Genomic DNA, 17,891 nt, shown 5'->3' on the forward strand with positions numbered 1-17,891 from the left:
TGAAGATAACCTGAAAATGTTTTTTATGGCTACTTATTTAAACCTTGTTTTCATCTCTTCATGTTCAAATATAAGTGGTACCGTTCACTTGTGATTATGTGCCCAGGATGGACATTTCATCCCTTCTTTAGCTGCAGAAATCTTGCTCTTGTAGAAGAGCACTTTAGGACTTTAAGGTCCTGCATAAGCAGGGAATAAGGCTGGAGTGGCAGGAGCTAAAGAGAAACCAGAAGCTGGGCGTGTGTTAAGACTGAGGAGAGCAGAGAGAGGCTGCAGATATCTGGGCAAGCGGGCAGTGGTGCCCGCTGTGTGCCTGGGTGTGCAGAGCTGCTCCGTGCCCAGGTGCGATCCCCGTTCCAGCCAGGCTCCCTGGGAGCCCAGAGCCTGCAGCCCCCAACCTCAGCCTGGCTCTGCTGCTGCCTCTCAGGGCTCCTCACAGTCAGGAGAGATGGATGGGGAGTGTGGAGGCTACATGGAGCAGATGCTTTATGCACCTTGAAGAATGAGTACTCATTACATGTTTGCCTGAGGGTCAGGATTTAGTCACCCAGGTGGTTTGTGCCAGCTGATGTTTTAATGATGATTAACAGGTCAGAATCAAACTGGCAAAATAAACACAGAATGGTTTTTATATTCTCTTGCAGGACAGCTCCAGCATTTAGAAACCATTACAGCAAAAAGCTGTAGTTTCTCAGTCAAGTCTATTGGGTAAAAACTTGTCAAAAGAAAGCTGGGCTACCTTAAATACAGGCAGTTCTGAGGAACCTGTGGGACTTTGACAAGGGCCTTTATTATTTACAGATTTTTGAAATTTGACCAATTCACATTTCCAGTGTTTATTTGACTTTTCCAAGGAGTCTGTTGGTTTCACCCTTTATTTCTCTGCTCACCTAAGTGGGCCAAAGCACAGCTCAGCTTTCTGTATTTTTTTTAGTGTGTGTGGCATATTTCTGCAGGTTTGCTGCACACAGGAGGTCATTGCATGTGTGAAGTTGCCTAACTGAACACTGATACCTCTTTATGCTTTTGCCAGCCAGCAGGAAATCACATGGCTTTTGAGACAGAACTTGGCAGGTTAACACCTCGATATGACGTGACTGCTCACAGAGTGAGGTTAAACCCAGTTTTGCTAAGATCTTACCGTGCCTTCTGTATCACTGTCGGGTGGGAATCCTGCGTGGGAGAGCTCTGCTCTGTGCTGGGGGGATTTGCAACTGCAGATGCAAACCCGTGAGGCAGACCTGGAGCACTCTCAGCACACAGGACATTTACCCCCAGCCTTTTCGAATTCTGCCAGCACTTTGCACGACAGAGGCATTACCTCCCAGGGCAGTAGTGGCAGACAAGGGCATTTAACTTGTGACCTAAACCTAGGATATCACTGAAGGTCTTGGTATTAATTGCCAGTGGTGGCAAGGTCTTGGTTTATACCTGGATATTAGGACAAAGCAGGCTGGTTTTATCCAGCTGATCTGCATACAATATACACAAAGTTTCATATGTAAGGTTTAAATTGACATGGAAGTGCAGCTTTAACACTGGTAGCCTGCAAATCCTGGTTTCAATGAGGTGGGTAATTATGCTCAAGAGGCAAACTGGCTCATCTGTTACCCTATTTGCTATTGTACCAAACAGTCTGTTCCTTGGGATGATGTTACAGTGCCATCTGGAGATTCAAAATCCCTGTGGGAATACAGTAATTTTCCTCCCTGGCTTATACTCACTGCTTGTTCTCAGTGATTATTGCACAGGTCCTGTTTAATCACAAGGCAATACCTGGATAATCACAGAGCAATTTGCAGGAACTTGTGTAGGGGACAGAGGGATGCAGGTCCTGGCTGCAGAGGATTTAGTGCACAGGAGCAGGGATGATGTTCCACCAAAGGCAGCTAGCACGGCCTGGGCTGGCCTCTGACTAGTGCTTGTCTGACCAGTCCTAATTCTCAGTACCTTTAGACCTGTTCTTTCTGTGTCTCTGAATTCTGTTCCCACCTCCCCCTCCACATTATCTCAGCCTGTACCGAGGATGTCACTGGTCTGGTCTGGTGGCTTTGCCCCACAGTGACAGAGGATGCCAATAAATTCATCTCCAGAGAAGCCGAGCATGCTAACCAGGCCTGTATCATTGCTGCCTGGCCAAATGTTCCCTCTCTTTGCCTTCAGCTTGCTTTTCCAGTTGTGAGAGGGTGCCACCCTCCAGCATCTCTTGGTTGCAGGACCAACAGTTCACATTTATCTAGCAGCTGCCTCTGCCCACAGGATTCTGCATTATGTGAATGGTCTCCTTTGCACGTCTCTGTTAGCTGTGGTAAGACTGAAGCCAGACTAACATGAGGTGGTTGGTCCCATCTCTTTGGTTGGGATTCTAAAAAAGCAAGGTTACAAGCAAACCCATCAGAGCCTTTGGTGGGTCTTGCCTTGGTACAACTTAACAAAAGAAAATGTGATACCTTCTGTCTACAAAAGCACCGGAATTGTTTGAGCTAAACAGCAATGTTGGCACAGGAACAGAATGGCTGTGAATAGGCATAGGCTGGAATTAGAAGAGAGCTTCTGCCCCCCAGAGGAGTAAAGTTTGGTGGCCAGTCATGGACTTGCAGAGAGGAGAGCAAGGAAGTATTTTTATTACTAAAATTGATAAATTGATGTCTAATGAAGTGACCAGCTATACAGAGATTTGAGTTTGGTAATTCAGGATCTTCCACTTAGGCCATGTTTCATGGCTTGCATTCTTTGGAATTGAGTACATGGATTTAAAAGAACTGGAGGTTTTGTGAGGTTTTTTGCTCAGTGGGGGGGTTTGTGCTCTTAGGGGAAATGCTTGTTAGCTGCAAGGGATAATTTCCTAATACTGAATCAGGAAACAGACAACCCAAATGACTGAGGGGCTGCTGGAGTCATCCTTACCTTGCTTTAGTGTGTGTATTTTAGCAAATCTGTAACGTAGGGTAGTATGAGATGTAATTGTAAAAAAAGCAGGATTATGGAGGTTAAAGTGAGCAGTACAAGCAAGGGAGAAATGTTCTCATACTTTAATAATCCCCAAAACATCTCCAAAGTGGGAGAACATAGAGCAACAAACTACATGGAATGTGTGAGTGCTTAGAGATGCAAATCTGGATTGTGCCTTTGTCTGTGGTCAGCTAACTTATTAATTTAGCAAAAGGTGGCCCTGGGTGCTCATCCTCATGTTCTGGCCAGCTGAACTCAGGAGGGTCTGAAAGGCAGGGCATGCTTTGCTCCCCTGTGGTCCCTGCACCTCTGCTTTGCACAGCTCTGAAAGCAATCAGTGAAGTTTATTTCTGATTCCAGCAGAGGAAAAATGCAACTGCTTTATTTATGTTTTATTTTCCTTTTGGTTTTGTGGGTTGGTGTGTTTGGTTTATACATGGATTCAGCTCCTTTGTGGTATAGTGATTTAAAAGAAGAGGGTAAGTTCAGATGCACAGCTTGTGCTGCCAGAGCTTGATAGTCAGCCCTGGGAAAATGAGGGATTTGTTCTGTGCTTGATGACAATACAAAAAAAAATGTTCACTGTTTGGCATTTAAAAAAATTATTAGTTTAAGGAAATGAGAAGGGTTAACCTAAAGCCCTGCTATCAAAGGAAAGCCTTATGAATACTACAATGAAGGACTGTGTTCTCCTTACTGACAAGGATTTTTTCTTGAATGAGTGAATCTTTATTAACTTCAGTGGAATTTTAATTGACACTAAGCTCACCTGCTCTGTGTCACAAGAGAGATTTCTTTTGAGTCAGCAGAATTAAGTAGTACTGTAGCACTAATGAAGCCTCTGGAGCATTATTTGGCTCTTATAAAACAAAAATAGTGATCAATTAACTGCAAATAAATTGATAGTAGCATATGTGTCTGAAAGCAATCCAGTTATAGAGAGCTAAATGGGCTGATCAATGTCAGCACTGCCTCTCCCCAGCACTTCTAGAGCTGTGATGCAAACTTTCATTTGGCTTCCAGATGGAGCATCAGAAGCAATAAGGATCATGTAGAAATTCAGAAAATTAAGCAGGCCAATGGCCCAACTGCCAGGGTAGCCCTTGGCCCTGTGGGAGAGCACAGGCAGCAGCAGCAGCCACGTGCACATCTCTGGTAATAAACAGAGGGAAGGGGCCTCAGGGACTCTGCACTTGTGGGAAACACAGAGAAAAGAATGATCAGTCCCTCAACTACAAACCAGCTTTCAGCTGGTGAAGTTGTGGTTCTTAGAGAATGCAACAGTTGTCTTACCACGAGGAGAGAAGGAAATAAATCTTGGTGTAGCACTGTGCTGGAAGGATGGGCCAATTGTGCCAGGCTTGGTTTTAAAAAGAATGACAGTTTAGTGAAGTACTCTGCAAGGGCCCTGTGCAATCTTGTAGTAACAGCAGCTCAGTGACCCAGGAGAACACTGCTACCCAAGAATGGCTGTGGATATGGTTCTGAGCCTGATCAATGATTAAAAGATATCATAAATAAATATCAGATTATTTATTTAATGTATGTTAGCTTACAAGCTTCAGACAACATGTATGTTTAGGAAATATTTGGGTAGCCGTTAGCTTCCATTTAGTTATCGTCCTTTGATGATTTTTGCTTTACAGATTAAAAAGTAACCACTTTGCCTGTGATAAGGAAACCAGGCAACAGATGTTTTATGAGGAGCCTTGGAACAGTTTGAGAATAGTCATCTAACTAGAAATCTTGCAGCCTACAAAATCACAAGTGGCACATAGAAAAGTTGTCTGATTGACTGTTTGCTGTCTCTGTCTAAACAGCAGTTCACGACTGTCAGGCAAAGTAGTAGGAGTCAGGTTCCAAGAATGGAAAGCTGGTGGTTCCTTGTGCAAACAGTTATTTATATTTTGTGAAGTTCCTGGCTGAAGCACCTGTGTTAAAGTGAGGCAGGGGGCACAGCCTGACCAGAGAAGGATGCATGGGGTGAGTGTAGTGCCAGGAACAGAGGAACTTCATCCCAAGTGTGCCCTCCAGCTCAGTATAAGCATCAAGCCTGGCCATACGTGCCAGTTGTGTGAGTTTTATGAGAGATATGGCCTGCTCAGAGAATCCATCTCCAGCCCCTGTAGCAGCAGGGACAGCGCTCCTGCTCCCTGCTCCCTCCCTGATGAGAGCCTGGGGAATTGAATGGCTGGGTGGGAGCAGTGCTGCTGCAGGACACAGACCCCAGGGTCTCTATTGATCCGTGCCTCACACTGTGGGAGGAAGCTGACTTTTCTGTGTCCATAATTCTGTGCTCTGTGAAAAAGGTGATGTGGTTATTTTATTGGTTTGCTCTGGTTTAATTTTCAAAATTGGTTGATAGGCAAATTTGAGGAATAATGCCATCAACTGGGAAGTATTCTCTGTAACTGAAAACATCACATGGATAGGTAGCAGTGCCCAGGGCTCTGTAATGTATGTTAGAGCAGCACTGAGCTGGTGGGGGTGTGTTTATTATTGAGGTTTGTTTGTAAGGACTTACTAAGTGTGCTATGGATTGGTCACCTGGCTACAGCCTGCTGCTGAGGATTAAAAAACAGCAATGAAACTGCTGAAAACACAGTTAGAAATGTTAATAATGGCGAGCCAGCTTTGTGAGATGCTTAGGATGAAACTGCAATCTGAATTACTTTAATTTCTCCAGCTGCACAGCCTGTGCATGCAAAACACTGTGAGAACAGGAAGGTGATTTGTTTCATTGCTCTCTTTGGGCTTGTAGAGTTTTGCAAATGAACCTTTACAGACCTGTGTTTTTCTTGATTCTCTTTCTCTCTTTTTTTCCTCTTGTTTTCCAACAGGAATGTCCCAGTGGGGTTGTTAATGAAGAAACATTTAAACAGATCTATGCACAGTTTTTTCCTCATGGAGGTAAGTGGAGTGCTTTGTGCCTGTCAGGATTCTTGAAGCTCTAACATTGCCTGCTGCCAGCTGGCTGCAAAACTGCTGCAGATCATCTGTGCAAGAAAAGGGAATCAAGCTGAAGCTTTGAGGGGTTTTAGACAAAAGCACAAACATCGAGGTAATAAAATTTTAGGCCTTTGAAGTTATTTCACATAGAAAAACCCCCATAAATATTGCCTCTCAATGTCAGCTCTGCATTCCCCAGGTCCAAAATAGAAACTGGGGGTTGATGTTTTGTTCTGTTCTGACTTTCTGTTGGCAGAAAGTGGAATTGCTTCCCCTGCGTGTGGCTCTGCTTCCCTGCTGTTGAACTGCTGGGCATGTAGTGTCTAGCACAGGAGGGTCTCAGACTTTTTTTTGGCCTGAAAATTAATCAAAACTTAAAATTCTTAAAGCAGTTTTTAGTTGATAAGTAAACTCCTGGATACCTGAAATGATAAATTTTGGTGTTTATGCGACTAAGACAGGACCATGTCATGAATGGGCATATTAAGGTATTGTATGAAATCTCTCAAATAATACATGTTCTTGCCTTTTAAAAACATCAAGAATGTATATATTCTAATTGGATATGTTTTGTGGGGATGCTGTTGACAAATTGAAAGAAATTAGTCATTTAAGTGGCTTTTAGCCAAGATTAAGTATTTGAGGCTTTCCAAAATTTCCCATTCTGTAGCAACTGCAGAACACAGTCTTTGAGGAACAAAAACCTTTCTGCTAGGGTGTATGTGTGCATGTACATTTACTTAAAGAAGGTCATTAACAAGTGTTTTTTCAACTAAATGTCAAAATAAAACACATTATGCTTATGTTTTACAACCCGTGGCACCTCAAAGAGGTACATCTGTAAAAGGTTTGCATTAAATTTCGTTATGAACTTGATGATTTCCTGTCATGATTTTCTAAACCCAGCAGTTTAAGATTCAAAAGGACAAAAATATAGCTCTAAGTGAGATTGCTCCCCAGCAGCCATGGGTCAAACTCAAGTAACTGGGGCAGGACCCTTCCGAAGCTGGGCATTTCCTGGGGGGGTCTCTGCTGTGTCGCCCACAAAACAAAAAGGAAGAGAAAGGATGTTGCAGATTGCAGTCACTGTTTAGTGTTTTTGCTGTGTTTCCCACCTTTTGAACCAGACACACTCATGTTTGATGGGAATTTCCTGCTTGTTCTTTCAGGTAATGCTCCAAAATCCAAATAGTTTCTACTGTAATAAAAGCTTTTGCATTTCAAGTCTGTTTTCAGGGAGGGTGCCAGGATTTTGCAAGTCCATGGTAACATTTACTAGTTCATAGAATACCTGGCAATGTGTCAGGGTTGAGTTGCATACAGAAGGAAAACAAATTCCTGACTTGTTTAGAACCATCAGTGTGTGATGAGTGCCTGTCCTTTGTGCCTTTCAGATGCCAGCATGTATGCACATTACCTCTTCAATGCCTTCGACACTGCACAGAATGGCTCTGTGAAGTTTGAGGTGATTCTTTGCATCTTCCATCGATGCCACTTTCTCAATTTTGTGTTTTTAACCTTTTCTGTCCAGTCTTCATTGCAAAGTAGTAGGACATGTTGGATTAAAGATTAGAGGTTTCAGTCTAAAGCCAGTCAGTGTTTTCAAATCTGGTTCACTTTAGTTTATGCAGATGCAGTTCCATGTCAATAAAGAAATATCTGGATTGTGCTAGTTGGGATCAGAGGGAGAAAGTGCAAAGGAGAGGAGTGGCTGAGGAGAGTCCCATGTGAAATGAGATGAGGGACACAGAAAATGTGCATCTTGTACTTCTGCAGTGCATGATGTGTTGAACAAGCATCTCAGGTACTTGGAAACTAAATGCACACTGTAACTAAAAGGCCTGTTGCAGTGGCTACAAACAACCTTTCTTCATGCTCAGCCCATAGCTGTGGGAGTGCAGGAAAGGGATGTATTAAATCATAGACTTCTGGAGGATAAACTTCATAGTTTTGAAGACTATAAAACTCCTATAAAACTACAAATCATAGGCAGTCTTACCTTTGCTGTCAAATGTCCAAAACCTCTATTCATTTCCAGGAAAGGCTGGGAAATGTATCCGTTCACTGAATGCACAATGGGGATGTTTCCATCTGCATCTGTGTCTCTGTGGCAAGGGCTGCAGTGGGAGGTTTGCATGGGGCAGCTCCTCAGTAGTTGAAGGTGTTCAGAAACCTAAACAATCTGAGAACGGGAAAATGCTGTTAAAATAACAAACAAACCAAAAAACCTCCAAACCTAGAAAGTGCTGACCTTTCATTCCTGGCAGATCTGTCTCTTAACTGGTTGTCAAACATGAGAATTTTGTCCCCTTTTTTATCAACAAATTCAAATTCCTCAGAGGCTTGGCAAAAAGGAGCAGAGGTATCTAAGCAGTATTGCACTGCCCCATACAGAGCTCATGGAGGTGACAAAAGCTATTAAATGAGTTATCAGGAGCTGTATAACTCTGTTAGCCTCAAGCTCTGCCTGTGCTAAAAATCCCCTGTGGCTATGCTACTCTCAGTGCCTGAACCACCGTGCAGTATAATGAATAAATCACAGTTACCAGAAGCAGTATCTTTACTGTAAGCAAAGAAAACCAATTAAAATAATGTGTCCCACACTGAATAATTGGTGGTGGGAATCACATCTGGTCAAGTCTGGCAGATTTTGCCGGAGAGCAAAATCTAGGGCTCCCTGTGTTAGAGGATTTTCTCTCTCAGGTGGGATTTTCTCCCTTCTTTGCCAGCACCTCAGTCAGGAGGTAAGAAAGCATCAGCTTCTACTTCCACAGGCACAGTCCAGCTGTGTTTAATCAGGTGGTGGCAATCTGAGTGACAGGTCCCTGCAGCAGGGAGGAGAAAGGCATCTGGCAGTGCTCCTAAAGACCAGACATCTCTGTGAATGCTTCAACCATTGAGTTCAGTCAGAGAGGACACATTTCTGGAAAAGGGAGCCAGAAGAGTTTGATAAGCATGTGTTCCATCCTAAAAAGATAAATCTTTTGACTGGCATTGTATAAAGAGGGTGACTTAGAAAATGATGTTATGAGAATTCTCACTTCTCTCACTACTCCAAACCAGGATTTTGTGATGGCACTGTCCATTCTGCTACGGGGAACTGTTCATGAAAAGCTGAGATGGACATTTAATCTGTATGACATAAATAAGGATGGCTATATAAACAAGGAGGTAAGGCTGTTCCTGACAAATATGGTTGATTTTGGGCGAGTTGATTTGGTTTTGTTGCAAAACACAATTAGTTATACATGCAGCTAATTAAACACAAATCAGAGTGGACTCATGCATTTGTCTGTGTGGAAGCAAAATGCATAGTGGTCTTATTGAATGATTTTTCTAGACATATTTTCCTATATTATGGTACCTTTAATGAATTGTGTTATCCAGGAGCAAAATGTTGGTTACACCTATAAGCCACATAAGCATTGTGAAGGGGAGGGTCATGGTGGCAGAACTTTGTGACTGAGGCTCAAGGGCTTGCTTTCTGCACAAGGAGATACTGTGGGGGTCATCCAAAGCAGCACCACTACCAAATCCTGCATTATCATCTGGTTTATTCTTCTTAGCTGGTATTGCTTGTTCCTGTTATGGGAAGCCTTAGTTTTGAGCATGGTGACCTTGAATATGTGTCAAATACAAATTGGTCCACTCAAACCCATTGTCCATCCCTGGAGGGTTTGCAGTTACTGCCACCAGTCATGGAGCTGAGGGGCAATTTGTGCAAGGTGTGGGGAGGGACCAGATTACCACTTCCAGCTGTGAGGGTCCCTGGCCCTGGAGGATGCCCTTGGGACAGGGTTGGTGCCACAGTTGGTGCCACAGTTGGCTGCCCTTGCTGCCAGCACCTGCTGTGTCAGAGCCAGGCCAGGGGAGGGGAAGGGAGGGAGCACTGGGAGCATGTGGCACTGTGGGGGCAGAAGGAAGCAATTCTTTCTGTAGGGTGTTTGTGTGTCTGGTCCATCTGTCTCCATGCACATGCACAGGCATTCCAGGTGCTGGTTTGTCATAGGAGAAGGAGGGTGAAGAATGGGGCAGTGCAAGACAGAAATGGGCCCTCATTTCTCTTTAATTTCCTTTTTGTGTTTGTGCTGGCATGCTGCCATGGCAGGAAATGATGGATATCGTAAAGGCGATTTATGATATGATGGGAAAATACACGTATCCAGTGCTCAAGGAAGATGCACCAAGGCAGCATGTAGAAGTGTTTTTCCAGGTACCTGACTTTTTACTGGTTTTTCTTAACACTCAGACTAGGCGCTGATAGACTTTCCTGTAAAGCTGAGTCTTATACCTTGTTATATATTTCAAAATAAACCCTAGCGGCCACTCAGCCTAGCACTGCAATGCCTGCTGATTTCCTGGCTCCAAAGGTATCTCCCATGTCTCTCAGCCTGACCCTTTGCCTTGGGATGTGCCACGTCCAGTAAGTCTGAAGCCTCTGTATGTGTTGCAGGCCTTCTGTGCTGCTTCTCTGAGTTGCCCTAAGGACTGTGGAATCAGTCCTTAGGGAATGGGAGTGTGGGTCGGTCAGGCAGTGAATAAATAAACGATGGAATAACGACAGAGGTTCTAGTGTGTGTCAAGAAAGCAGTTAGAGATGACCTCAAAAGTGCTCCAAATCCCAGAGTAAACAAGTCCTTAGCAGTTGGCCAGTCCAGCTCTGGCCACTGGCCACTTAGTCTGTGGGCTAAGCTTAAGTGCCCAGCTTTATTCAGATTGCATCAACTAAGATACTGTACTGTAACGATAGTGTTACCAATGTAAACTAATTTTTACATTATCTTATTTTACAGAAAATGGATAAAAACAAAGATGGAGTTGTAACTCTAGATGAGTTTATTGAATCATGTCAGGAGGTAAGAACTAAGTTATAACTGCAAGGAAAGCTCTATCTCATGTCACATCATTTGCTTTCCTTTGGATAAACTCTATTTGAAACAAGATGCTGCTCAGAATCCTGGGTTTTCTTTGCTCTGTGGAAAAAAAAAAAACAACCCAAACCAAAACAGCTTCAAGACTGAGTTTGTGATGCCCTGTGAAGCCTGTGACTCAATAGCAAGGTAGGGTGAGGCAGAATATGGGAGATAATGTCTTCGTGTGCAGTGCTTTTATTTTCCTGAGTGGACTGCAGTCCCCAATTCTACAGACAAGCAGACAACTGTAGAGAAAGATCTTAACTGTCTTAGGTTGTTTTGGGGTTTTGTTGGTTTGTTTTTGAGGTTTTTTCCTTCACTTTTGAGAGTCTGCTGCTGTTGATGTGTGCTGCCCCAGATGTCATTATCAGGTACCACATTGCTGGAACTGCCCAGAGTCAACAGTGTCTCAAATTCTTGCAATTACAGCATTGAGTTATAAAACAAGTTGATGTTTTCATGGTCAAACATTAAAAGCAAATGCTGTCATTGTAGCAATGATTTTCATTTTTCCTCTGTTTTGAAAGTAAGCCCCCTCTTACAAATTCCATATATGAGGTTGGCTGTGTTAAGATTCGTTGGTACTTTTAGCACTGGCACAAAGAAGCATCTCTGTTAATGTGCAATTGGCCTAATGTCTGTTGTCTTAGACCTGGACTGTGTGAATATTCCCTCTGAGATATCTCTAATATTTGACCACTACAATAATAGTGTAAAAGGTAACCTCTGCCTTTTGCAATGTTTATTTTGGTGCACTGAATTGCATATTGACCCTTCTGTACATTTTATGTTGCCTGGAAAATTCCTTCAGGTTCTGCAGCCAGACAGCTCTCCTGTCCCTGAGCAAGGGGAGGATGCTCACTGTGGAGGGCTGGGCTGGCTTCTGCTGCTTTGGTGTCAAACCTGGCTCTGGCCACATCCAAGTCTTAGTTGCAGACTTCAGGCAGCCAAATACTTGTTTAGCAGATGCAAAACAGATAGCTAATGTTTTTCAGTTACTTTATTCTTGGTCCCTCATGATTGTTTGGCTTTTTTTTTTGCATCATCTTTACTTAATAATTTGTGTTGTGTATTATTCTGCATGTTCGTAACTTGCTTGTAGGTGTGTGTATGATCAGGTGGTCTCACTATTGAAGCCGCTTTACTTCACCTATAACTGTTAGAGTTTTAATTCTCTGTCCCTGTTTGGGTTTGGTTCCTTCTGCCATCCTGGCACTGGAGCTGGGCAGGCTGATGCACTGTCAGCTGCTGTTTCCTGGCAGGCAGGAGCAAGCCCTGCCACACCAAGATTTATTCTTTTTATCTTTATGAAAAACAAAGTGCACAGCAGTGCTCACCTGTGCCTGTGCAGCAGCTCTGGCTTGAGGACAGTGAAGTCCTGGCACAACCCAGGAGAGGCTGATTGGCTTCCAACTGCTGCTGAGTGAGCAGTGACAGGGATGATGCAGCCTCACAAAACAACTGAGGAATGCAGTGCAATAGATCTCTTAAGCTGCTCAATGTGGAAAATTGTTTTCATGTTACAGGCAAACAGCTGTTCTGAATTGAATTCCTGAGGGGAAAAAAACCATGATTATGTTTTTGAATACTAATCTGGTTCTTATCCCGAAGTAAAATTCCAATCCTTCAGGAGAGATAATCCAGGATTTCCCTTGTGTCTGTCTGTAACTTTCTCATTTGGCTCTAGGAACTTTGGAGAGGCTGAGGTTGCACAGATTGCATGCGTTTTGGGTTTAAACTGCAATTTCTGGCAGGAAGGGCTCCCTCAAGGCAGTTTGCTTGTTGGTTCAAAACCTGCCATTCCATTTGGACTTGTGGGGCACATTAGCCAAGAGCACATTTGCACTCCCAGGGTCAGGGAGGGGTTCTGAGGGTTGAGCACAGGCACCCTGGCAGTGCCCTGCCCGACATCGGGCTCAGGAGAAGCCCCTGTGCTCGGTGTGCCTCACACCAACCCGGGGCCAAAGCACAAGAGGTGCTGTGCTGAACCAGGCCTGGGCACTGAGCCCCAGAAGGGGAAAGCATTCCCAGAGCAAGGCTGCTGCCTGCTGGAGCAGCTGCAGAGCTCCCTGTGCCAGGCAGGGCTATGAATTGTGCTTGTCAATGCTGGTTTCATGGCAGTATCTTCTCCTTGCTTTCAGGACGACAATATCATGCGATCCTTACAGCTCTTTGAGAATGTCATGTAACCAGAAGAGCACTGGAGGAGTCTGAGACTTCTGTGTAACAAAGATCTTCTTTCTGGGTGAAAGATTTTACAATTGAGCCATGTCCAGTGTGTGAGGACTTTGTACGATATGTCCAACCAAATGGCAACTGAATGCAGCCGATGCCACCACTTCTCCCCGGAAGATGCTGGTGGACTTTTCTTTCATTCTGGAAGCATGTGAATATTTTAATAAATCCCAACAAGAGAGAACTGCTGCTTGAAGTTCAATGAGTAATACAGAGCATTGTTTGCTAGGCACAAATCCTGCTTTTAATCTAGCAAGCTTAATTCCCTATAATAGCACATGTTGATAGCTATTCAGCCATCAATTGCAAGTGACAGCTCAGTCCATACCTCTGTTTGGCATAATGTTCTGTGGATGCCTTTGCTGTTAATCTGCTTTGACAAAACCCCAATCTGCCAGGGCAGTCTGTGAAAAAATGAACAGTCCATGTACCTGGGACATTAAACAGACAGCCCATGTAGCCAGTATCCCCATTCCTGCAGAGATCCTGCTATCCTCTCACATGCACTGGTGCCACTATGCTGAGGTTAGTGGAGTTCTTCCTGAACATATTAATCAGGTGATCTTCATGCCAGGGTGAGTCAGAAAGGAGCAGAACATGTTGCACATATTAATATAAAAGTACAGAACAAATCCTGTTCAGGAGTGGTAAGTTTCCAAGAGACCAGGCAGGTGTGTAAGGGCTGGTGCAGAAAGATGAACACGTGCTCTGGTCCCAGCTGCCTGCTGAGCCCCAGGGACACCGGGTGATGCTCCACAGAGCATCTCAGCAGCAGCACGGCCATGTGCTCTGGTCCTTTTGCTGTTTGGCACACACTTCCTAGGTTCATCACTGGATGTTACAGTCAGGTCTTACCCCCCCTTATGGATTTATTTAAGATTTCTTGTTTGACTTAGTGAAGAACTAAGATGCAGCTGTGTTCCAGCATACAGACCTTGGTACCCACAAAGTGCCCAGCACATTTGATTCCTGAATTGTTATTATTCTCAGAATCAGCTCCCAGGGCCCATATTTTTTTCCTACAAGGCAGTAGTATGCCTTGTATAAGCCCCATTTCTTTGCTAATGCCAAGTAGAATATTGGTGTAGGAGTTTGGTTTTTTAATTAATAAAACAGAAAAGTTCATGTAGCGAATTTACACCAAGATTGGATGATTGGTCAGCTGGGGAATGTCAGAGTCTTCTGTGAAGAAGCCTTTTAGGAAAGCTGACCCACCAGAGTGCCATTGTCATCTCCAGGCAGACCGTGGCTGAGAAGCAAAGGGAAGAGGGGAACAGCCAACTCTTCCAGCTGCTCAAACCCCGCAGATGGGACAGTCCCTGCAGTAGTGCTGCATCATTCCCATCCAGTAAGCATCTATTTTTATTGTATCACACCCTGTATTACAGACAAACTGTTAGCACTGAAGATATATTTTAAAAATTATGTAAGTGGAACGTTTTTATAATACAGAATATACAGAATGCCTCAGTTCTGTAGCCCTAATTTTATAAAAATTTCATCTATTCAATCATTCCTGATTACAGAAGTAGATCTGATCAGTCCTAGTATAATGATAATGCAATATCCTAGTATAATGATAATGCCAATTCCCCAAGACGGGGCATCTTCCCCTTTTACTGTGCCCCCCCCATACACTTCTGTGTAGTCTAAACTTTATTTCTCTAAGTTGTTCCCTTGCCACCAAAAGTGGTGTTCAAGTAAAGTTACATGTCTGCAAGAATGACACCTTAGTCCATCATGTTTCGTACAAATACTGCCTTTCATACCAATACCAGTAATGAATTCCTCCCAGCAGTGATGCAGCAGCTCTGGTGAGGGGCTGGGATTTGCAGGAGTGATGCCCTGATGTGGGAGTACCTTTCCTCCAGTTGTTGGGTCATTTAGGCTTTATTTAACAGGCACTTTGTAAAGACATCAATTGTAGCTGAAATAATACACAGTGTACACCATTCCTTCTTGATTCTTCTTGCAATCACTTCAGCAAATGACAGAATTTAATATAATTACAGGTTTTCCCTCCCACCAAAACTGCTGAATCTATTATTCTAAGGAGTTCACTTCAGCAGAGGGAGAAGTGGTCAGAGCAGTGGAAATTAAGGATTTTAATCTGGCTAGCACCGTGCCTTTTTCCTCTAATAGTTTTGCTTCAAGGGTGCTTATGAGACGGCACATACAGACAGAAGTGTTTGGAATGTGCCCTTTTCAAAAGAAAATGTTATTAGTTGCATGATGCCATAGTCACTGAAGCTAAATTAATTTCTGGAGTTACTGTGATGAATTTGGCCTCATCTGTGTGTCCTGGCCTGCTGGCAGCAGTTGTGTGGGGGCTGCCTTTGTCACCAGGGCTGTCACTGTTTTCTCTGGAGTGTGGCTCCAGCTCAGCAGCAAACAGCTGCTGTCACTGTCCGTGTGTGCTGGCCTGCATTGCTGATCAGGGTGCCAGTACTGACCCTGCACTTCTGCCATCTCTTTGCTGCTCCACTGTGCCTGCTTTTCACTGCCAGCAACAATGAGGGTGCATCAGGCAGAGGGTGCATCAGGCATGCTGACAGCTGTACTGAGTCTGCCCTTGGAGGATAAGGAACTTTGATTTGGAGCCCACTGGAGTCAGTGCCCTCCCACACAGCCCTGATGTTCCACCCTGGGTTGAGCTCTGTGCTGCACCTGAAGCCCACAGTAGCTGAGACAGGAGGACTTGCAAAGTGTCACCCACAGCTGCATTTTCCCAAAGCTCAGATTGCAGAATCTATCTGTGGCAGGGCCCTTGCCAATGCAAACCCAATTATTTCCCTGTGTTTGTCCCTGATCCCACTGTTACAGCCAGAGGCTGAGATGCACCAGTGCAGAGAAGGCCTCTGGGCTTTCCATCAGCAGCATCTGTCCATGGCAGGTGTGCTCCAGTTGGCAGGTGAGACATCAGTGACTGTGAGAGAGCTGCTCTCTGCATGGAAATGGCTTTGGGTTTGTTTTTCATGTTTTCTGTGAATGTTACTCTACTGTAAACTTGCCAAGCCTCTGCTCTCATAAACGAGGCTTGCAATATTTATGACAAACACTACTACAGATTTCTAAATAAAACACACTATGCTACTCCAGTCTCCAACCCTCATCAATCCTCCTGCCAGTAGACAGAAGGCAGTCAGATTCTCTGTCAGCGCTATTAACTGTGCACGTTTCCTGCAAGTTATGAACGTTTAAATAATGTCTGAATCAGGACTCTTGACTGTGTCACTAGTTACAAACATTAGTCTGCATCTTCATGCCAGCATTTTATAAAGAAAGCCTTTCTAACATGCATTTTAGGTAACAATCTGTTGACAAATAGGAATGTGATAAATGATAATGCAAAAAAAAAAGAAAAAAAAAAAGGAAAAAAAAGTACCATGCCTGTTCTGTGGCTGTTTGTTTTTCTGTTCCTCTGAATGCAATGCAATATTGTGAGTAACCATGAGCCAAGCTAAAGGCTTGAGACACAAATACCCTGAGGTTCTGGCATCATGGGCAGAGCCATTTCCTGACTGCAATATGTGTTGAGAACAAACACCCTTGTATCCCTGGGTCACCTCTGATGAGATAGTAGCAGCAGTGCGTCAAACTTTTCTTCTTCTTTATGGAAGTGCCATGAAAGACCTAAGGAAATGTGCAAATAATGTAAATCATGATATCTAAAGCCATGTTAATGGATCAGCCATGTATAGCTTCACTGTTACAAATGCTATTCTCCAATGGCAATTTGTATTCAACTTTGTTGAATGGTTTTAAAAATGTTGGTTTTAATAATAAAAATAAATACCTGTAGGCGGGTGTCCTTTCCTAGACCCAGTACGTATTTTTTCTCAAGGGACACTGTTAGGTTAAAATTTTGCAATGAAGCTTTTAAAACTGGGACTCAAACACATATCTGTGTGGGTGGGGGTTGTAAAACTGAACTGTGCCATGAGCTAACACTTACATGCCAATGATGTATTTGCATCACTGATACAGGGGTGCTCTTACATCTGATGTGGTGGCATATGCTGAACTGATAGTTTGGCCCTTGTGCAAAGTTCAGAAATGTTCTTCTACCTGCTCCGCCGATAGTAACTTAGGGTAGCGAAAACTGCAAGCTTACAGGCCTGGCTTTTCTCTTCTGCAGTTCTGCTTCAGTATCAGCAGGAAAACAGACAATCATGTTGGAAAAGAAAATACAAACACTATTTTATGTTATAGATAAGAAAATAACCCAAAACGTCAGTGTCCCTTCAGTTTTGGCTTACTGTAAGAATCCATTCTGACACATTGAGGAATGCAGAAGTGATTTTGCCAGACTACATATATATGTGGGTACATATATATATATATATATATATATATTGGCTAAACTCCATTTTGTAGGGTATTATCTGTCTACCAGTACATCCCAGGAAAAAGAACATTCATCCATGCAGAAATATGGAAATAAAGGTGTCTGTGTGAAACATGGTTTGGTGTCACTGCAGTGCCTGCCCAGCACTCGCTCCCACAGGCACCTCCTGCTCCCAGAGACAGCAGGGCCCTCTGGACAATGCCAGACTGGAATTCTTGCTCCCTGTGCAAGAAGAAGGTGTGCTAACTGCCTGTCCAGCACCTCTCGCTCCCTGGGATGTGTCCCAGCTGCTGCCAGGCAAGGCAGGCTCGAGCTCCAAGCACGTGCGTAGGCTTTTCGTTCGCTTTTTGGCTGAGGTTTGTTCCAGTGGCTGGTGAAGCCTGACTTACTGCTGTGAGATGCTGGGCAGCTCTGGTTTTATGCTGAGCCCATTCTATTGCAGTCTGAGCATCTCATCCTGCTGCTTCAGGGGTCCAGGGCATTGCCCCTGATGG

At 43.9% G+C, this 17,891-nt stretch overlaps 1 protein-coding gene across 2 annotated transcripts in view; it reads left to right on the forward strand.

The window, feature by feature from the left end:
* KCNIP1 (potassium voltage-gated channel interacting protein 1) overlaps positions 1-16,838 on the forward strand; it is a 177,414-nt gene extending 160,576 nt beyond the window's left edge. For both annotated transcript variants that reach the window (XM_058815404.1, XM_058815403.1), the window contains 6 exons: positions 5,793-5,862; positions 7,296-7,366; positions 8,965-9,072; positions 10,010-10,114; positions 10,695-10,757; positions 12,956-16,838. In XM_058815404.1, coding sequence (XP_058671387.1) covers positions 5,793-5,862; positions 7,296-7,366; positions 8,965-9,072; positions 10,010-10,114; positions 10,695-10,757; positions 12,956-13,003 — 465 coding nt within the window. In that variant the 3' untranslated portion in view covers positions 13,004-16,838. The remainder of the gene's footprint in view (positions 1-5,792; positions 5,863-7,295; positions 7,367-8,964; positions 9,073-10,009; positions 10,115-10,694; positions 10,758-12,955) is intronic.
* The last annotated feature ends 1,053 nt before the right edge of the window (positions 16,839-17,891 follow it).

The sequence above is a fragment of the Ammospiza caudacuta genome, chromosome 16 (assembly GCF_027887145.1).
Source record: "Ammospiza caudacuta isolate bAmmCau1 chromosome 16, bAmmCau1.pri, whole genome shotgun sequence".
NCBI classification, from domain to species: Eukaryota; Metazoa; Chordata; class Aves; order Passeriformes; family Passerellidae; genus Ammospiza; species Ammospiza caudacuta.